This window comes from Melanostigma gelatinosum, assembly GCF_949748355.1.
Source record: "Melanostigma gelatinosum genome assembly, chromosome: 6".
NCBI classification, from domain to species: domain Eukaryota; kingdom Metazoa; phylum Chordata; class Actinopteri; order Perciformes; family Zoarcidae; genus Melanostigma; species Melanostigma gelatinosum.
In genome coordinates, this window is record NC_136639.1 from 5,051,479 (window position 1) to 5,071,857 (window position 20,379).

Genomic DNA, 20,379 nt, shown 5'->3' on the forward strand with positions numbered 1-20,379 from the left:
AATTGTTAAACGCACACCTGAAGTTCACCAAACCCCCTGTTTGTCAGTTGTTGTGTGTGATGTTGCCGTGAACAGGCCCAGTGTGATTATAACGACATATTTTTTTCCCAGCACTGTGCTGATAATTACTCCCATTGTTCTTTATCTGTGAAGTGTTTCTTATTAACCATAAGAAGATTATTACAGAGTAAAGCAAGCCAGCAATGTCACAATCCGAAAAGCTCTGGATGAGGTCTTAGACTGTCCGAAAGCTTTCTGTGAGAAAACGCACACAACTCACGTTTCAGACGATCGTTTTAATGTTTTGGTTAATAGAATAACAGGAAGTGTTTAAATGAAAGATGGAGAGATATTTCTTCATTTTTCAGCTGTTGATAATGTCAGCCGACGTTCTCATCCTGAAACAAACAAAGAGGAAAATTGATTTCTACATGTAAATGTCACATTGAAAACAAGCTGAGCTAACAATGCTAATCAATAGCACCCGCTGCATCCTTCCCCTTCCTTCCTTCCTTCCTTCCTCCCGGTCCTCCTAGGAGCTGAACAAGAAGAAGACCCAGAAAGAGATGGAGCATGCCATGCTGATCCGCCACGACGAGTCCATGCAGGAGCTGGAGTTCAGGCAGCTGAAGATCCTGCAGAAGCTGCGGATGGACCTGATCCGCCTGCAGCACCAGACAGAGCTGGAGAACCAGATCGAGTACAACAACCGGCGCGAGCGTGAACTCCACCGTAAACACGTGCTGGAGCTCCGGCAGCAGCCCAAGAACCTCAAAGTGAGTCGACGCTAGAGACAAATACAGTTTCTGATCCGGGATATTATAGATGTTGTTGTCAGGAGGTGCTTGAAATGTAAGGAACAACGGTTAAAAAACCCCAAAAAAACTTGCCTGGAAATGCCTGGATTCATTTTTAGATTTCATCTTGTCTCTTTGAAAACATAAATTGGATCCACCTCTAAGATGGCGCAAGCCGTGAGCAACGTCTTCGATATTTTGGAGAGATTTTGATATAGCAGTGATGCAACGTGGATGTAACAAACTGATCTGGAAGAAATGGTGAAAGAACAAACAAAATGTGTCCTCTCCGAATGTCATTTCAGTTTAATTTTGAGGATAACAGAGAGCATAACTCTGATTTCTGCCCCTTGCTGTTTGAAACCTTCAACCTCCAGCAGCAGAACTCTTCCTGTTGTTAACCACGACAACCTTTAAAATAATTGTAATACTCTTTAAACTGTCTCTTTTTCTGTCTGTCTCTGTCCCCTCCTCCAGGCCTTGGAGCTGCAGATCAAGAAGCAGTTCCAGGACACATGTAAGGTGCAGACCAAGCAGTACAAGGCCCTTCGCCACCACCAGATGGAAGTTACGCCCAAGGCCGAGCACAAGACGGTGCTCAAGGCCCTGAAGGATGAGCAGACGCGCAAGCTGGCCATCCTGGCTGAGCAATACGAGCAGAGCATCAACGAGATGATGGCCTCGCAGGCGGTGAGTGGAGAGGACGTTCGCGGCATCTCTTTGTTTTTTTTGTTTCTGGACAATAATGTGTTTTGGACATTTTGAGATGAGACATTATTTAGGCTTTTGAAGATGATTGTGAGGCCTTTCTCTCCACCTGTTGCTCATGAGTTCACTTTTTTTTTCTCCCCCTTGTTTGTCCTCATCTCATATCTTGTCCTGGACTTGTATCTTTCTCTTCTTTCTTCCCCTTTTTATCTCCCCTTTATTTACAATCTTTGTGTCTTCATGAAATCTCTAAACCTCCCTCTTCCCCTCCTTCTCCACTGTCTTTCTGTGTCCCGTCTGTCCCGGTTGCCCTTCCATCCCTTCGTCTCCTCTCCTACTTTTTGTCCTTTGTGTCTCTATTCCTTCCCTCTCCTCTCTCTCTCTGTCTCTCTGTCTCTCTCTCTCTGTCTCTTTGTACCTCCCTCCCTGTCGCGGTCCACGGTCGGCTGTGTCAGCTGCGTCTGGACGAGGCCCAGGAAGCCGAGTGCCAGGCCCTGAGGCAGCAGCTGCAGCAGGAGATGGAGCTGCTCAATGCCTACCAGAGCAAGATCAAGATGCAGACCGAGGCGCAGCACGAGCGCGAGAGGCAGAAGCTGGAGCAGAAGGTGTCGCTGCGACGGGCTCACCTGGAGCAAAAGGTGTGCTGAAGGAAACACTCGTCATTTCTAAAAAGAGCCATTTTGTTTTTTGTTGCTGCTCTGTCGGAGATATTGTTGTTTTTCTGCAGGTGATCAATACTGACTACTTAAATGAAACACAATGGACAAAGAGAAGGAACGAATTCCCCAAATAATTCAAGGCACACTCCTGAAAAGGCCTTTTTTAACATGGCTACATCTTTTTTTTTTTTTTTTAATATACATAAATTGGAGAGAATTTATTCCCTCATCTTCTGACCGAAACCTGGTATTTCACTTAAAAGACCCACGCCAGTTTAAGTTTCAACACGCGTCCAATCCTTCCTTCATTTATTTATTTATGTTTTACTTTAAACACAACACAGTTCATCCAAAGGGCTTTTTTAACAAAACAAAAAAATGTAAAATAAAAATCACAAATTCAGACAATTCACAAGACGACGTCAGGTCGTCTTTCACAAGAAAATAAAAACAGACATAAAGTTAGGTTAGACAGCCAATGACGAACAGTGTGTTGTAAGATGTTGTATATTTGAATAGTTAACTTGTTGGGTTTAAATACGTCTGATATTGTTGGGTCAGTTCGAGGCCACCGTCATTCAAAGGCTGCCTTTCTTCCTGGTCTGCATGCAGATAAACTCCTCTTAGGCTTCAAACTAACTGCTTCTCAGACAGAATGCCACTTTCTGAATCCGACAACCTGCCAGGCGCACCGTCAGTCACTCAGCCGGCCATTGGTCAGGTGTGCAGAGGGAAAGTTGGCCCTCAAATATGTGCGTACAACCAAAAGCAACAACATGAATGACTTTGAGAAGAGACTGTCATCACCTCTCCTCTTAGGCATTTTTCCACACCTTCAAATGTGGTTGGTTTAAAAAACCTAGAAATATTGTTCCCTTAAGGTGTTGTTGAGACAACACTTCACACAAAATAGTTAATTTAAAGCACACTGAACCTTTTTTAAAGGTCATGGATTACTTAAAACTCCCCATAAGACCTCATTAAGTGACCCCATCCCGCACAAGAAGACACAAACAGCGTCCTTTGAAGTTTACAATGATCCTTATTTGTAGTCTGTCCTCCAACGTCCTGCTCCAGCAGGACTTACAGTACATCACATAAAGGACGTAACGACGCCTTTTTAAAGATACGAAGCATGCAGGTGTGTAGACGAACACACGCGGGCGGTAATAACGTAGAAACATAAACAGTCCTACGCCTCAATGCCTGAGCGAAGAGGTCCGGATACACATTTGCGTCCACCTCAGCAGGCGGTGCGGGCATGAAAGGCGACCCAGACAGACGCTCGTGAGTTCACACGGACACACACACAGATTTCCCTCACCACAGGTGGGGATGACAGCGGCATGCCTTCCTGCGGGGAGCCAGACAACCATTTCTCACCCACACACCCCGAATGATGGTGAGATCTCTACAGGCGACAGTATGGTTCTCTTGTTACGTCATTTTTGTCGTCCTCTGTTTGTGACGCGACACAATCGGTACAGTCAAGCTTATTGTTCGTTGCATGCGTCCAGTTTAATAGATATGCCTGAACTTTCAATCAATTATGAAGTCGTTTTAATTGTGACAACTGCCGCTTTCATACTTTGTTACAATTTTACATTTCTTCCTTAAATTTGACCCAGTTGGATCAATCTGTGTCCCCCAATTTGGTTGCATGACACTCGTGGTTGCGACGCATCTTTTATGGAACCGTTCAGGCGAGCTGCCATGTACACCGATGACATGTGACGAGGTTAGAGCGGCCGAGTCCGCCTCCTTCCGAAGTGACCGACGTCATCGCCACAGTCTAGTAGACAGCACTCCGACAACAAAGGAAGAGAGGGTTTGAAATGCAGCCCCTGATCCAGTTCTGCTGGGCCCAGTGGACCTCCGTGGTGGTCTGGCGCCCCCTCCTGGCTGCGTCCGGACCTGCACTACGGGACTGGGATGATGTCATGGTTTTAGAAGCACTATTGTCCTCCGGTTCGGCTCTTAGTCAGAGTCTGGAGTGTTCTGTGCATGCGCAGTAGTTGGCCAGATTGCTGTGTGTGTGTGTGTGTGTGTGTGTGTGTGTGTGTGTGTGTGGAAAGATCCAGCAGACACAACCTGAGTCATGCAACTTGCCACACCGACAGCTTCACAGCAATAAACAAAGCACATGAAAGTGTGCATCCAGTGGCTCTTGTCGTCGTGTTGCTTTAACGGTTGGCTGCAGTTTGTAATGTGGTGAATTGTAGTCCTTTACACACTGTAAGGCTTTTCTCCTATTTGAGTTTGTCTCCGGCAAATACAAACAGAAATTGAACATTAGACCTTAAAGATTAGGTTTTACCCCAAACTGCTCTTAAAAAAAAAAAAAGCTTTTCCCGACACACACTCGTGATTCACAGCCAGCTTTGTTATTCCTCACTGTGCTCGTCAGGACTGTGTAGGCGTGTACAGACGCAGCTTGATTGGTATCGCTCACTGTTCATTGTGTTGCACCTGTTGGGACAGAACACCTTAAATGTCTCACGTTGTTATTTTAGTGACGACAAAAGTCAGCTCCCACACACCGTCGATGCGTAAGTTAAATGTTTTCAGTTGTTGTGGGTCGGCCAAGCGAACTTCATACGGCATCTCAAATCACACATTTTAAAATGATTTATGATATTGTTAGTCTTGGATTAAGTCGTGTTATATTTCTCCAGTCAACGATCTGCTTGGTTGTGAATTCATAAAGTTATTGTTTCTTTGTTTATTTTGGAGCTGCCGTGTTTTTGACCTTTCTATTTTGAGAATACATTTGTTCCACACTTGTTATGAAACATAAGCTTTACAAAGTAATATATGTATTACATTACGATTGCATTTGGACTGTATATTTGACAAGATTATAAAGTTTACGTTCATACATAACGGTTTAACTGCAGGGTTAAAAGAGAATGAATATTGGATGGAGAATGTCTTAAAGCTGTTACACTTTGTTGTTTGCAAAACACATCTCAACCCGCATTAATGTACTTTAAAAAAAGAAAGGAAAAAAAAACTTTAAATAAAACCATTACGACCATCTCCATCGTGGTAATTCCAACGAAATAAGTGAAATAAACTAATCAGAGATGTCTCCTCCGATAAATGCACCCTGAACGTCTCGTGTCTCCTGCAGATTGAAGAGGAGCTGGTTTCCATTCAGAAGGAGCGGACCGACCGCATCAAGCACCTGCTGGAGCGCCAGGAGCGGGAGATCGACAGCTTCGACATGGAGAGCATGCGGCTGGGCTTCGGCAACCTCTGCACCCTGGACCTCCCCAAGGACGACTACAGATGAGGGTCTCTCGTGGTCCCCCCGGGCGTCCCGTCTGCCTCCGTGCACCCCTCCTCTCCTTTTACCTGACAGTGCAGGTGTTCACTGCTGCTGGATCCCACAGTCAAACACAAAAAAGAAGAAGAAGAAAAAACAAAACCAGCTCCAGAATCGGCTCCAGTGTGTTTTCTGGGCCGGTCAGAGTCCACGGCAGGTTTTAGTGCCCCCCCCCTCCCTCCTCCACCACGAGCACCAAACTCATCTGAACTTCCTCCCCCTCCTTGCCTCTCATGGTGTCACAAGATGGCAACAAAAAAAAACCCAATATGCTGGATAACGTCCTGTAGTTGTCAAGTTTTTGTAAGAATAATGATAACATAGTCACGGTGTTTCTTGTGCAATGATGACACTTGTGTTGTTGGCAGATGAGAGAAGGAGGGAGAGCAAACGGAGGGCAGTTGGATGAGACCGTGCATCTCTAGAGGTGATTACATTTTGGGTTCGGGGTTTTTTTTTGGAGGGCGGGGTGGTTTTCTCCAGCGATAAATCAAACAGCTGATCCTTCTGCCGCCGGTAGTCTGAGCGGCATCTTTCAACACTTTTTGGTATTTATTCATCAGGACATTTTTATGGAAAATTTGAATAATTTGATACTTTGAGACACAAATATCATGTACATACAGGTAAGCATACAATAAAGGTGAATTTGATTACTGAGGGGAGGACGAATCACGGTACTCGTACTGATTTCTCTGCACTGGCAGCCAATGTGAATAATAATAATAATAATAATAATAATAATACACGTGAACTCCACCTCCAGGCTAGCACAAAGGGCTTCATGGGGGGCGGGTGGGAGGGGGGGGGGGGGACTTGTACTTTGTGTATAGAAGGATTTATGGAGAGCTTTTACTTATTTTCGTATTGTATTTTAACTGTCACTCAAATCAAAAAAGAATTTTTAAAGGCGCTTTTTTCCTCTCCCCCCTCCTCAGATAGTATTTGAGGTTCAGTCATGTTTCAATGGGGTTTTCATCTGATTTTTTTATTTTTGGCTTTACACAACTCCCAAGCTGTGTATTTTCTTATAAACCAGACCAGTATGATGCTTTATTATTGCATGCACTTTAATTTTCTTTTTTTTTTCCAGGTTAAAAGAAAGCATGAATCTGTCAGAGCTTTTAATTATATTTGTAAATAAAGTGCTCATCACACAAACTAAGGGCGTGTCGTTATATATCGCAGATATGAATTCCTCATGATCATCACGTTCAGCAAAAAGATAAACCGAACAAACCAGGAGATAAAAAAGATAAACAGAACAAACCAGGAGATAAAAAAGAAGATTGAGCCTTGATTCCAATGTTCACGCATCTCTGACCTCTGAGCTGAGAATATTAGTCACGTAGTAAACATTTAATCACTTAAACTGTGCAGAAGGGCATAACAATGACTCCCGACTGCTTGAACTGTTCTTCCAAGGAACACTTATAATATGACGATCTACATTTCGTGTCCCTCCCCTCAACACTTTGGCCAAAAAGCAACGACAGTCTCCGGGCGAAAGCAATGCCTCTGGATTTAGGACACTTTGGGGACGAGGATCTAACTTTAGACCCTAGTTCCTCCAGGTGAAATGTATATTGTGTCTGCGGACTCCTTTTACAGTAAAAGTACTTTCTATAAACTGTGCCAAATATAACCCACCCTCCATAGAAGCAACACTGCTGGTTCTAGTTATTTACATCTCAATAGGAAAAAGATAAACCTCACCGATCATTTATCATGAAACACCATATAATAATGTATACTAAGATGTTATGGAGGCTCTAAGCATGTATATCCACCACAGGATCAGAAAACACAACAATTTCTGTTTTCACACATTTATTGCAGGTGACATTAAGGAGTTATTTTTGTCACAGGAAGGCAACAGTGGGAATAAAAACAGGATTCAGTGGCACACACAAAAATGCTTGTTATTGTTTTTTTTGCAAGAACGGGAATTTCCTCCAGACCGCCAGCCTCCGTGGGGGCTCCTAGTGCTGAGCGCTCTACAGTCGAGTGTTTTATTTTCCGGCAAGCTGCTCGTGCAGTTTGGGAACGTAGTCGTCCCACTCGGCCTGGTAACAGGTTCCCGCCACCGGGGCTCCCAGGTTGTACTTCTGCCTGAAACTCTGCACCTTGAACTTGCCGCGGCCGTCTCCAGACTTGTTAGTGAGGACGGCCTCGGTGCAGGACAGGCTGCCCGGCTGCTCGTACACCAGCCACACGTACCGGTGGAGACCTGAGGGGGACCGAAGACAGAAGGTTTTTTTAAATGTTGTGTTACAGTGCTGCTGGGAAGACAAAGGGTTTAGCTGGTCAAAGTGAAAACCATCTTTAACAATGCTTCTGAGCTTCATCTCGTCTTACCTGTGCCCTTGGGAGGACCAGAGCCCACGTAGTCCGACACGACGCAGCCAGAGGAAACGTCGTTCCCTTTCATGTTGACCACCAGAAAGTGGTGCCACTCCCTACAACGAAAAGCAAAAACCATGAAATCTAAGACTTATGTAGTATGTTACTCTAGCGCTCTGGACAAAACATAACTAAGCATCTATGTAAAGTCTACCGTGTGCTTGACAAGTACTTGTATGCAGCAGTGTACATGCACAGAAAGTGGGTGGGATGCCCCAGAGCCACTTGACAATCTGAATCCTGCACCATGGGTCCACCAAGGGAACCCTCTGGTTCCTTTACAATGCAGTAAGGAACTTCATTTGAAACCATTACGTGCATTTTAACTGCACATTTAAAATCTTTCCTCGTCACATTAATCACTGCAGCCATCCTGCACCTCCATCCCCGCTTTGCCTTCTTGTCTCACCTGAATTTGGAGTCTTTCCTGCTGGGAGCGTCGGGGTCGGTCAGGGCCAACGTGTACAGCTTACTGGAATCGCATCCTTCCCACTCGACACAGGTGGGTCTACTCTGCACCTGCACGTGAACAGGTGTTGACATGATGACCCGTTAGGAGGCGCTATTAGCGATCTGTTAAAGCTGCAGACACGCTGTATACATTATGTAACCTAATTCATTGTTTGCAAATATGCTGACAACATTATCAATTGCAAAGCAGTGCTTCTTAATTACAAACAACACGTCCGTATGTTGGCTGCAATAGCTTTTTAAGCTAACGAGGCTAAGTTAGCTGAGTTGTTAGCTTCGCTAGCCGACATTAGTTAGCGGACGAACCTGTGTCGGGGTGAGCACTTTGCCGAGCTCATCTACTTCCACAGAGTCGTATTTAACAGTCAGAGGCTGTGCCGGCTTCTCGTCGACCTCCTGCAGGGCGAGAGGCCCGGCCCACTGGCTCAAATCCGCCGGCATTTCGATGTATAGTCCCGGTTGTAGACGCTGTACCGGTGCTTAGAGAAACACAAAATATCTGCCGAAAGTGCTGCGTTCAAGTACCACTGGGTGAAACAGAAATTGGTGATTGAATATGCGCTTTGAGCTAACAAGTTGGACTGTCTATGAATTGTAGCTCAAGTTTGTTTTCAACGTAGTAGTGATACTAATGCATGCTTGGACACAGTATATCGCTCATATTCATTTGCCAAAAATTGGGAGGTAAATTAACGTGATGATACTTCATGTGTGATAAAATGATGTTTTTAATTTCCGAGCAATCTGACTGCACTTGAACGGCACAAACGACACCAGCTGCAGGTGGCCGCCAGCGGGCACCGTCGCGTCTCCACCCACGTGGATTGTAGTTTGTTGAAATTCCCGTCAATCATGTCACAGCTCGTCCCTCCTCCAGCTCACATGCTCCACTGACACACTTTCTGTTTCCAGACATCCCATTTATAGGGCCCGAGCAGGGAGGCACACCACGCACACACGTACAAAGTTATTAAACATGAGTGATGAAGGACATGGTGCCTTGAGTTTAAGCTGCCGAGTTTAGTATATATTTTCTAATTTGTATCTGATATGGACCTACGTGTCTGAAACAACGTTAAATAAGTAAATTGAATACCAACGAAAGCAGAACTTTGAAGCAGACGAGTCTCTTTTTCTTGTCTTCTCTCAGAATAAGTCACAAATGAGAGGACAGAGAAGGACAGACTGAAGTCATTCACGCTTTTCTTCTCCTGAATAATCCCAGTTTTGTCCAAATTTAGTGAGACATTTTGGGACACATCAACCAGAAAGTCATGTAAGAACATCAACTTCTATTCTGACTGAATCGTTCATGTCTCTCTCACTCTTTCTTTCTCTATCACTCTTATTTATTTATTCTTTTACTCCACAGTGAAGCGATGTCATGTAAATGTCTCACTCGTGGAGCTGTAGGATTGACAGGAAGGGGGTCAAACTGGCCCATTGGTACATTTTCTTTTGGGGTCGCTGCTTTATTCAAAAGGGTGAACAAACGGTACTGTGAATGCTGTATACTTTATACTTTACCCGAAAAAGAAAAAAAAATATTTAAAAAAAAAAGTTAGACTTGATAATAGAAATATCCCCATAGTCGAAATTATGAGATAGAAAGTCATAACTATGATAGAAAGTCATGATTCTGAGATAGAAGTGATTGTCAGAGCTGCACAAACAAACAGTCGGTTTGGAGACCTGCTTTTACTTTGACAATCTGTTCTGTTACAAAACTGAAGCACTTTCACACACATTTGTTTTTGTGTCGCTCTTTACAGGCTGACAGTTATGATTGTATTCAGAGCTACACTCAAAACATTCAAGCATTAAGACCTGGCCTCTACAATCTTTTTGGCCAACACTGCAGCTCATTTATTGGTGCCAGACAAATATCTATAAAACACATTAGCATCCGGCAAGAAAGCTGTAACACAAAAATAGTTACAGACCGAACCTCCGGCAATGACTGAATATTGGTCAAAGTGTGGACAGAATGACTTTTTTCATCAAATCTACATGTTGATAAATTCCTGCAATGCTGGAGAAAATGGACGGTGTTTGTACACCTCATGAGATGATCAGCCACTGAGTGAACTGGCATGTATTTCTATCAGCATAACATTTGTATTAATGCATAGACTGTTGTTTCTGATGTGTTTTGTTTTATTTCTGTGCTTCTTTAAAAAAGTATATAAAAAAACAACCGAATGGAGATGTTTTTCATCAACTGTTGCCAAGCTCAGGAATGGAGCCAAGACACCTTAATATATCTGTAAAATAAAGGTTGTATACATGTGAGGAAAATAATAACAACACCGCTTTGGGAATTATGAATATCCTTGCAGTGTACTTTAACATGTCCCAATGCAGCGTCATAATGATGTAATGTTAGCTAAATAACACCACGAAGCCTGCAAGAAGAAGAAGAAGAAGAAGAAGAATAGCGTTACTGTCCCTTTAACAAGGTGAGGTCAGGGTGTGGTTTATTCCTGCCAAAGTTTCCGGATTAGCATGCTCTTGTAAACAAAACGGAGAGACTGAAGTCGCATCATGTCAGACTGGTCGCCTCTGTAGTGTGTGTGCTGTGGTTTATAATGGGCAGACTGGCGTGGATGCGTGTTACAGACGGGCTCACGCAGGTGGAGCAGGTGGACTAGTCGGACAGGTTGGGACTGGAAGCCCTGTTGCTCACCTTTTTTTTCTTCTTTTTTTTTGAAGGCGATGTCGCCTTTAGGACAGTTATCATGGAGATATTGACAACTGCAGCGTTTCTACACCTTTGTTTGTGCGCCACAGGTGAGTTTTGATCGTGGGGCGCGCGCGCAGCCAGGTAACACAGGTGAGTCTGTAAATCCTGCTCACGTTCTATGTCCCCCCCCCCCCTTCTTGTCTGTCAAAGCGGCAGTTTCGGATAGTGGGTCCACCGAAACGGCCCTGTGGGCAGCACCGGGGGACATCGCTACACTTCCGTGTTACACTGTCGGTAACGTAACACCGACTCTCACGTCGTGGGTGAAAAATGGACGAGAGGTCATGAGAAGTGACTCCTCTTCTCCGAGCCCTTCGCCCGCAGGACAGCGGCTCGTGGTGACGAATGACGGCAGTCTGCAAATCAGGAGTGTGATGCCCGGGGACGAGGGCACCTACCTGTGCAGCTCCACGCTGCCGGGAAACAACACCTTTCACGCACGTGTCTCGCTGCAAGTAACCAGTAAGTGGTTAATATGTCCAGTCATGAGACCAGTATGGTGATCCGAGTTCATCCAAGCAGCTTTTTTAAGTAAACAAACTTATTCTTCAACATAGCGCACGTGGATCCAGGTGGCCACTGGGATGAATGATAGTGTGAAACATACATTCTCATTATCAACAAACTCATCATTCCTAGAGCTGAAATCATTTATATATTAATCTACTGACAGAAGAGTCAACTGTTTGTGTCATAAAATATTAGTTTATCATGTTTATAAAAAAAAAGACAAACATTACCCACTAGTGGGATACACAGTACATGTACTCAAGTGTTGTAGAGTTATGAGGTTTATGCACATTTGAGTGTTTCCATTTGATGTTACTTTATACTACTCCAGCATTTACTTTACCACATTTACATTGCAGATTTAGATTATTAATACAGAATATAGATTATATATCTATACTGTGTGTGTATGTGTATGTATATATATATGTATACACACACAGGGAATACATGCGCTGCCCTTTTAATTGCAGCACTTCTCGAATTGAATTAATTCACTACCTTTTTATAAAACATTTGCAAAACCGCTCATGTTTTACAACTGCGTTACTTTGCTCTGCCGTCATGAAAAGTGTGCATCACATCACAGGTTTGTCATAAGATCGCTCATCAACTGAGGCCAAAAACTCCCCACAACACATTTTTAAACTCATGTCCAGGTATGGATATTGGTAGTAAAGATTTTCAAAAAAATGTTGTCGCTAACATGACAACATACTTATCACATAATGATACAGTTTTTCAAGCAATAACAAAGTTAATACATTTTTTTTTACCCTAAAAAGTATCATTGCTCTCTGTTGAGAGTGTTGATCGATGAGAATAAACACTGTCGTAAAGCACTGCTTGTTCCCCTTGCAGGTGGTCCAGGAAATCTATCCGTGTCCATCGGTCCAGCGACTGCTCTGTCCAACGGGACGCTCATCGTCTCCCGGGGTTCGAGCGTCTCCTTTAACTGCTCCGGCTCCTCCCACCCGTCCCAGCAGCTGAGCTGGGCCTTCAGAGGAGCTTCGTCCAGCAACGAGTCGCTGGCTTCCACCTCCGGATCCTGGCTGGACTTCAGGATAGAAGACGTTCAGCCCAGCGCTCAGGGGGTGTACAGCTGCAGGGCCCACAACCCCGTCTCTGATCAGGCAGTCAATAAGAGCACACAGCTGCTAGTATACTGTAAGTACCATGAGCACAATACCCACAGTGCCCTACTCTGACAAAAAGGTCTGATGTTGAAAAGTGTTATTTTTATGGTTATTTGGGCTGCACTTTAGAGAGAGAACTGGAAATTGCAAGAGTCGGCAACATTTAGTTTTAAATGTTTCAATACAGGTGAACCTTCAAAAGCGGGAGAAGAAATATTATTGATGAAAATGAACATTCTGGCGATTGTGTTATTTCATAAATTATGCGACCTACAATAATTGTTTGAATTATGCACTTCAAATGATCTTGCAGCAGCTATCTCTAAAGACAAAATGTCAAGAGTGAGTAAAGCCGACACAAAAACAGAGCCAGACCTCAAAAACAAAGAAGCAATTGATTCTAGTCTTGCAGGTTTACAGTCATTTAACTTTGTCGAGATGTTTTCACTTTGATATCAACCGGTCTGGTTCCTTCTGTCAGAACAGTCTCATTTAATCCCCTTTGATTCAACAAAACAACTTCCTGTTTTATAGGCACTGTCATGTATTGATATTCATGTCTCTCCAAGTTCTCAAAGAGTTCACGGAGTGTAAATGCATAATCTGTTCATAGAAGCTTGTGGTCTAACTTTTAACTCATAACAAACTAGTGCACAACGTATGAGTGTACATTAAATACACATGACGGGTAAACAACGGAAATGTCTCGACAGGCAGCGGAGTCATTGTCAAAAACCAACTCGGACAAAGCCAAAAACACGTTTGAGATACAGTCAAATGTTGCCAGACTGACGCAGTAATTCACCCTGATGTTGCAATCATTTCTGAAATAAACCGTTTTATCTGAATTGAATAGACTTCCTGAATTCTCAACAATCACAACATTTCCTGTTTTTGTTTTTTTGCTGACTTCCTAGAATCCCTCACAAACAAATGACTTTTCTACAGGCAAGGAGAGCTCCAGCCATTTATTCCTGCATTTACTCGTTCGTGTATCAGCCTGTTTATAAAATTATTGATGGTTTCCTTGTAATTTAGCTGAACATGCAAGAGTGTGTCGACAGGCAAGAACACATCACAACATCCTCTATTTGGAGAATAAAGTTTCCAATAATAAAGGCTCAGTGACTCAATATTTACTTGGCTCTAAATTGAGAAGACGTTCAGGGAAATTCCTCTAGAAATCAATAACTTCTTAAAAACTCAAGACAACTAATTAAGCTCAAACAACTCAAAATGTTCCTCTAATTATTACAAAGTTCTTTCCAGGAAATGTGTGAGGACACTATGAGCCTTCATAACTTCTTTTGTGTAGAATTGTTCTAATGCAGAAGTGGAGTGCTTCACAATTCAGGAACTTCAACCGAAAGTCACAATGACTTAAATAGCGCGACAATGTGGCGAGCAGAGAAGTAAAGTGTTTTTACGGTCAGAACAGCCTCTGAGCGAGGCGACCGTTGTTACCACGCTTTTGCACTCGGCGGCTCGCAGTCTTGGAAAGGCAGGAGTGAGTGAAGGGGTATTGAGTGGGTTGCGACCTGCAACCACACCGCTAGATGCAACCAAATCCGACACACTGTCCCTTTAAGAAAGGTATAGAGCAAAGGTATCGCCTCAATGAACACAAACCCAGCTAATTATTGAAGGAAACGTTTGGAAAAAGAGATAAATGATTCAATGAGAACGAGCCCCCCCCCCCCCTCCTATGCAGAAATGTAATATAACTGGGATCCAGGACGCTTGCTGGAGAGAGTGTGGATCAGCACTGGTGGACAATTCCCACATGTTTTGGTCTAGCCCAAATATTCAGCCTTTCTGGGAGAAGGTGGGACGTTTATTGTCAGGGAATATGGGGCGTCGACCCCTTGAAGATCTTCTGCAAGTAAATTAAACACCGTTAACTGCTGCACCTGCACCACAGAAAAGACAATGATACCCTGAGACAGGGGTTCAAAATAATCAATGAATTGGGTTTGTACCCTTTGTTTAAATACTAAGGCGTGAATGTGCCTAAATCCCAGAGTAATAAATGCAAATGCAACCCTGGTGGCCCTATTGAGCTGGATATTTAAGCTGCTTTCTGTAGTTGTTGTCAGTCTCCTCACGGATGTTTCTGTCCTGACTAGATGTCCCAGACAGACACCCTGAGTGTCTGTGGGCACCGGCAGAGGACCCCTCCCACTTCCACTTCAACTGCACCTGGTTTGGAGCGTATCCCGCCCCGACGCTACGCTGGGGGGACGGCGGCGACCGGGGTGACCCAGGAGCCCGCTCGATGGGAAGCATTTATGCATCGGACACGACGGAGAGCCTGTCGGTGACGCTGAACCGCTCGATGCTGACGGACGGGCAGACGCTGAGGTGCACGGCCCAGTACCGAGCGCTCGCTCCGGGAACAGAGAAGTCGTGTTCGTTTACCCTCAGTAAGCAATCCTGAGATGTGCAACCGCTGAATCTTTCATGTGCTTTCCGCTTAGGAGTCACACAGACGCTCTTCAGTGGGATTGTTGACAATGTTTACTTTCTCAGTATTCATAGCATTAACCTTAATTTGATTTAAAGGGCCGCTTCATTCAAATACCAAAAAATACAAACATATTTTGCAATTATCACCAGTCAAATATGGTTTGGGATTTATTTGTCCGGGTTTTGAGTGATCTCTGTCTGAGGTTTGTGCCTCCACACCAGCACAATTTAGGAGAACATCATCTAGTTTTTGGTGCACACATTGTTGTCTGTATTTCTGAATGTGGGTATGTCCTTCGCATATCTCGGAAACAGTCGATCTGATTTAGGATTTTTAAAAAACATTTCAAAGCAGATGCCGGTGTTACAATCTGTCTGCACAGATATCGTACAAGATTTACACCAAAAGTAAGAAACATTATGAGTCATTCATACAACGCAGCAGTCCATCATTCTTTGATACTTGCTGTCATTTCCATTTTCCCAATTTATTTTTAGCTGAATGTCTCCCAACAAGTTGATTGGTTACTCAGATCACCTGTTGTGTGAGGACCAACTCCGAATTAGAAATTGAGAGCAGCGTGGTGCGTTTATCCTCTTGACCAATCGGTGTGTGACGCCGCCTTTTCTTTAGGGCTTAAGAGAAGTGGGGCGCTGCACACTCGGGACGTTCTGATGCTTCCTTGATGTAACAAAGACCTCAACCAGGAACGCTGGTCTTTAGGCCCTTTTGAGACGACTTTGCTGCCTTTACTTTTCTGATTGAGGCTGATTTTGGGCTTTCACAAACCTAGCTGGAGTGAATGTTTGATAAGACCTGCATCAGGGCAGACCTTTGTGCTATCTGTGCAAGAGTTCGGGCTTGTCTAACGCCTGCAGGCTTTATTTTGTAGGAATGTTTATTGGCCAGAATGTGGCGATAAGATGCGTGTCATGATACAGGGGTTGCGAGTCAATATTTGGGGATACTGTGTGCAAGAGGGTGGTTTGTCATTTTTTTTTAATTTAGGAAAGCTCATAGTATAAAGAACACGCCACCATATGCATGAACTCTGTCGGAGAACATGTTAGCGGAGTGCTTCTACGCGGCTTCCTGTCTCAGGTTGCGTTGGAGTGGAAGAGTCCAGTGGCTGAAGATAGATTACAACGCTGCTATCAAGCTGTCTGGGGTTTAAACTCAAACTCAACATGAAAGTCCTGAACACATCTTTGCATGTAAACTATTGATGAAAGATCAATAGTGTATTTTGAGAATCGATACAGTATCACAAAGCATAATATTGTGATATTCAAGTGTATTTGTACATATTTTCTCATTGTCAAAGAGGCATTTGTTTATTATTGAAGAGGCATTGTAACAGCCACAGAGTCAGCTTTGTTGGCCATGTATGCATGCACATATAAGGAATATGATTTGATATTTTTGCATCTCCCTTAATATACTCAGAAATAACAAGGACAACAAAGCTGGACAGATGAAAGAGTAGACAGGATTGTCACACAATTGGTGAACAAATAGGTGTAAATATAACTATTGTATACATACGTGTGTGTATATATAAATAGCCCCAATGACCAACATTAGAAACATATTATTATATTTGAAGAAGCATTTTTTTCGTTATTATAAGAAGGCTTTTTTTTATTGTAAAGGCCCCTTTGGGATTTGTTTCTCCCTGTAAATATGTCTGTACTATGGTTGGAAGGCTGATTTTCCCAATCAGCTGAAATCCGGGGACTCAGTGCCGCCACAATCGACTGACAATGGATACAGACTCCACCTTCCCCCGTAGGTGACAAGCCCTTCCTGTCAGAAACTCCACTCACCATATTTACCCTCTGCTCAGTTTCTCCTATGAAGCAAAACACTTTGCGTATAAACACTCTCCAACACTCGTCCACTCTGCTTACTGAACAAACGTCAGTGTAACATCGCTGAGATTAAAGAGTTTATCAGCTCCTTGTTTAATGATTATAATTGGTATTGTCATAATTAGTTCATGTACTGCTGCGGATACAAACGCAGTTGGTAGCGCCCATGAGGACACAGTGATGCATACAGGACATGAGGTCGGTCAGTGAGTCACTCAGTGGGGTCAGGGTTATCATCACAGGGCGGGATTGCACAAACAATGAGACGATGCAAAAGTATGTACAAGTAATAAATTATGCAATAGCTTATCTTGAGTTTTGTGATGTTTAGAAAGCTTTGAAGACGAGGTGTGTCCTCGTCAACTGGAATTATTGAAGGCTTTGAGTCCCGTATAGGACTCAGACTCTTATTCTGGACATGTCATCAGTTCAATGTTTGTCCCTCTCTCCCAGAACCTCCGTACCCTGAAGGGGAGCCGCTGGTCACGGCGCTGGAGGCGACCAGCGTCACGCTAACGTGCACCGAGGCCGTGTCCCTCCCGCCTGCCAACACCACGTGGAGAAAAGGGCTCCAGCAGGAGGACATTGTTCCCGGATCGAAGTACGTCCTGTCTGTGGAAGGCCCCGTCCTCAAGCTGAAAATACTCAACGTCAGCAAGGACGACGAGGGCGTCTACTTCTGCCGCAGCGAGAACCCGCTGGCCGTCCGCGAGCTGGAAGTCTACCTCACTGTGAAGAGTGAGTGTGGGCTGCATCATGATCAATACTTTTTTTATTTCGTAAATTTGTAACTAACGACAGCTTTAAGGTCAAAGGGGACGGCGAGTGACACACAATGAGTTGGCCAAGTTCTCAGCACGTACGACTGGAGCAGATGTTTAAACAATAAGCCAGTCGCTGCAGGTGTCGACTCCACCTCTGGAATGCTGCTAAACCTGCTGCTCCTCCTCCTTTCTGCTTCACGATCCTCTCTCCCGCCGTCTCGTTTTGTCCCGACAGCCTCGTCTGCGTACTCGGGAGCGATCCTCGGAGTCTTTATCGCTGCACTGATCGTGGCCTGTGCCGCAATCGTAGCGAAAACCTTTTACTTCAACCGGCACCGAATTTGCCTGGGTAACGTTTTGTCTTATTTTTGCAACATAAGCACGGAAGTCTCAAATGCATGCAAAACAAATGTCTCTGCGCCACTCAATTTACGTTCTGTTGAATCTTTGCACGCATTGAAATCTCATCGACTACATCTGCAATGTTGTACATGAGAACACAAGTATGAATCATAACAATCCACTTGTACTAATTTCTGTTCATATTTTTGTTTTCAGGTGATGGCTTTGGGTGAGTATCTCACATTGACTTATCTAATACAGAACTACATGCTTATTTCACTCACCCAAACCATAAAAGGGATTAAAAACAGCTGTCATGTAATGGAGTATGTAATGTAATCTGGGTTTCATGTTAATTGTCTTGTTTGTTATATATGTGTGTGTGTGTGTGTGTGTGTGTATATATATGTATGTATGTATGTATGTATGTTTATATGTATATTTTGTATTGATAGTTGGCATCAATCAGTTATTTACAGATGTCTTTCATGTACACGTCATACAGTATTGTTTTTTTTTCTTTTTTTTTAGATGCCTATTTTAGAAAATTAGAAAAGCTATATATAACTAGGTAGTGATCTACTCTCTACGGTACATATGTTACATATGTAACCTGTTTTTCCCCAGTTTGTTATACTTTTAATTCTTTAATTTCTAATATTTGCAGAGCAGATTTGGGGAGGAATTTGAAAGCATAGCTGTTCAAAGCTAGCTTTATTCTTCTCCACAGCTGCTGACAACTGTAGTATAGTGTGACTGTGTATCACGTGCACAAGGTCCTAACAAAACAGAGACAACGCTCTTAAAAACGTTGCTCCATGGTGCTACCAGTGATCAGAAAGTCCAGAGGGTACTTTTAAGATTTGCTCACTTTTCCCGTGTGAATGCACAACCTTCTCAAAACATTCCTAAACCTCCTCGGAGTTCACAAAACATTCCTAAACCTCCTCGGAGTTCAGATACAGACACAGTACCACTCCTGGTATGCGTTCACCAGCATAGATCTGATGGTGTGAAGCCGTGTGAAAGAGTCTCAGGTATTCACTGCCTTATAGTTCCCGACCTGCAGAAGCACTCTAATGTCGTAGTAATATTTCTGCTCTTTAGGCACATGGAGGAGGACAGAGGAGACGTGATGAGTCTGGTGGAGTCAGACGACGAGCAGATCTTTCAGGATGCCGTTCCCCGGCTGCCCCCGTTGACCAACGGACACCAGACGACGCTCGTCCAGATACATCGGATCCCATCGAGTATGACCTCATCGTGCCAGTTGACGTTGATGTCATAGTTTGTTAAGGAAGTGTTTTGTAATGTAAAAGTGTTTTTTTTGTGTTTTTTTTTAGCTGATCATGAGGACGCAGCTGGCACACGCCCACAGCAGCAGGACGCAGCAGGACGATACTGTACAGACAGAGGAGCCGGTAGATCTTGTAACATTTTAGGTTTCGGGTGTTTTTATTTCGTTGAGTTGCATTTACTCCCAATGAACAATGTGAACTGAATGGGTGGAAGACGCATGTAGAGAAAAGGAAATCATCTCTTCTTATTCCTTATTTTTTAAAACAGGGTTTTGAGTTTTTGTAAGCTTATTTCTATGATTTGTTTGTACAGCATTGTGAATGTGTTGCTCTGATATTGAGATTTGTGCAGTAAACTAAGCAGTTTGAAACAGAACGTGATGTGACACTACCTAGTACTTACTCCCATACTTCCCCACCCTGTGTTGTACTTATACACATGTCATTGTAGAGATGAACTATGACGATCCCCGTCTAGAATGCAACTCTAGACTGGAAGCATTTAAACAATGTGGTGGAGTGAGGTTGTCAGTCTTTGCGTAGGATGTATGTGAGGTTGAAATCAGCCGAAACTAAGTTTTCTCACCTTCCCGAAAATCATCAAAACATGAGATCTGGGGCAATAGTGAGCGTGAAATGTTGTTTTTACTCGGTATATGAGTATCGGTACTGTAACAATATTTTGAGATGGTTTTGTTCTTTGTAAATATTTTAACTATGATCTTGAAGGGGAATCACGGATAATCTGCATGTAAAAATGTAGTCGTACACTCGGCTAACACAGAATAAGTTTGCAGTCTGTAACCTCTTGAGGTGCAAATGTTCCTTTAAACTTCCCCTTTTTCAAATAAATGGAGCTGAAATAATTGAACAAATAATAAA

General features: G+C 43.5%; 3 protein-coding genes across 4 annotated transcripts in view; 2 read left to right on the forward strand and 1 right to left on the reverse strand.

The window, feature by feature from the left end:
* The window catches only part of taok3a (TAO kinase 3a), a 50,889-nt gene extending 44,572 nt beyond the window's left edge, over window positions 1-6,317 (forward strand). For both annotated transcript variants that reach the window (XM_079270262.1, XM_079270263.1), the window contains 4 exons: window positions 537-776; window positions 1,275-1,487; window positions 1,961-2,143; window positions 5,298-6,317. In XM_079270262.1, coding sequence (XP_079126388.1) covers window positions 537-776; window positions 1,275-1,487; window positions 1,961-2,143; window positions 5,298-5,459 — 798 coding nt within the window. In that variant the 3' untranslated portion in view covers window positions 5,460-6,317. The remainder of the gene's footprint in view (window positions 1-536; window positions 777-1,274; window positions 1,488-1,960; window positions 2,144-5,297) is intronic.
* A 1,003-nt stretch (window positions 6,318-7,320) lies between these two features.
* pebp1 (phosphatidylethanolamine binding protein 1) lies at window positions 7,321-8,874 on the reverse strand. Its single transcript, XM_079270674.1, has 4 exons — window positions 8,673-8,874; window positions 8,305-8,414; window positions 7,851-7,951; window positions 7,321-7,722 (listed from the first exon to the last, which is right to left on the reverse strand). Exons 1-4 carry the CDS (start codon window positions 8,805-8,807, stop codon window positions 7,505-7,507), a joined length of 564 nt encoding a protein of 187 aa, XP_079126800.1. The 5' UTR covers window positions 8,808-8,874; the 3' UTR covers window positions 7,321-7,504.
* A 2,026-nt stretch (window positions 8,875-10,900) lies between these two features.
* vsig10 (V-set and immunoglobulin domain containing 10) lies at window positions 10,901-20,349 on the forward strand. The gene is given in 10 exon segments (XM_079270920.1): window positions 10,901-11,156; window positions 11,260-11,571; window positions 12,481-12,786; window positions 14,882-15,178; window positions 17,547-17,831; window positions 18,093-18,206; window positions 18,416-18,428; window positions 19,307-19,449; window positions 19,543-19,568; window positions 19,570-20,349. Coding segments are annotated over 10 exon segments (1,620 nt in total). The 5' UTR covers window positions 10,901-11,104; the 3' UTR covers window positions 19,642-20,349.
* Window positions 20,350-20,379: the final 30 nt, after the last annotated feature.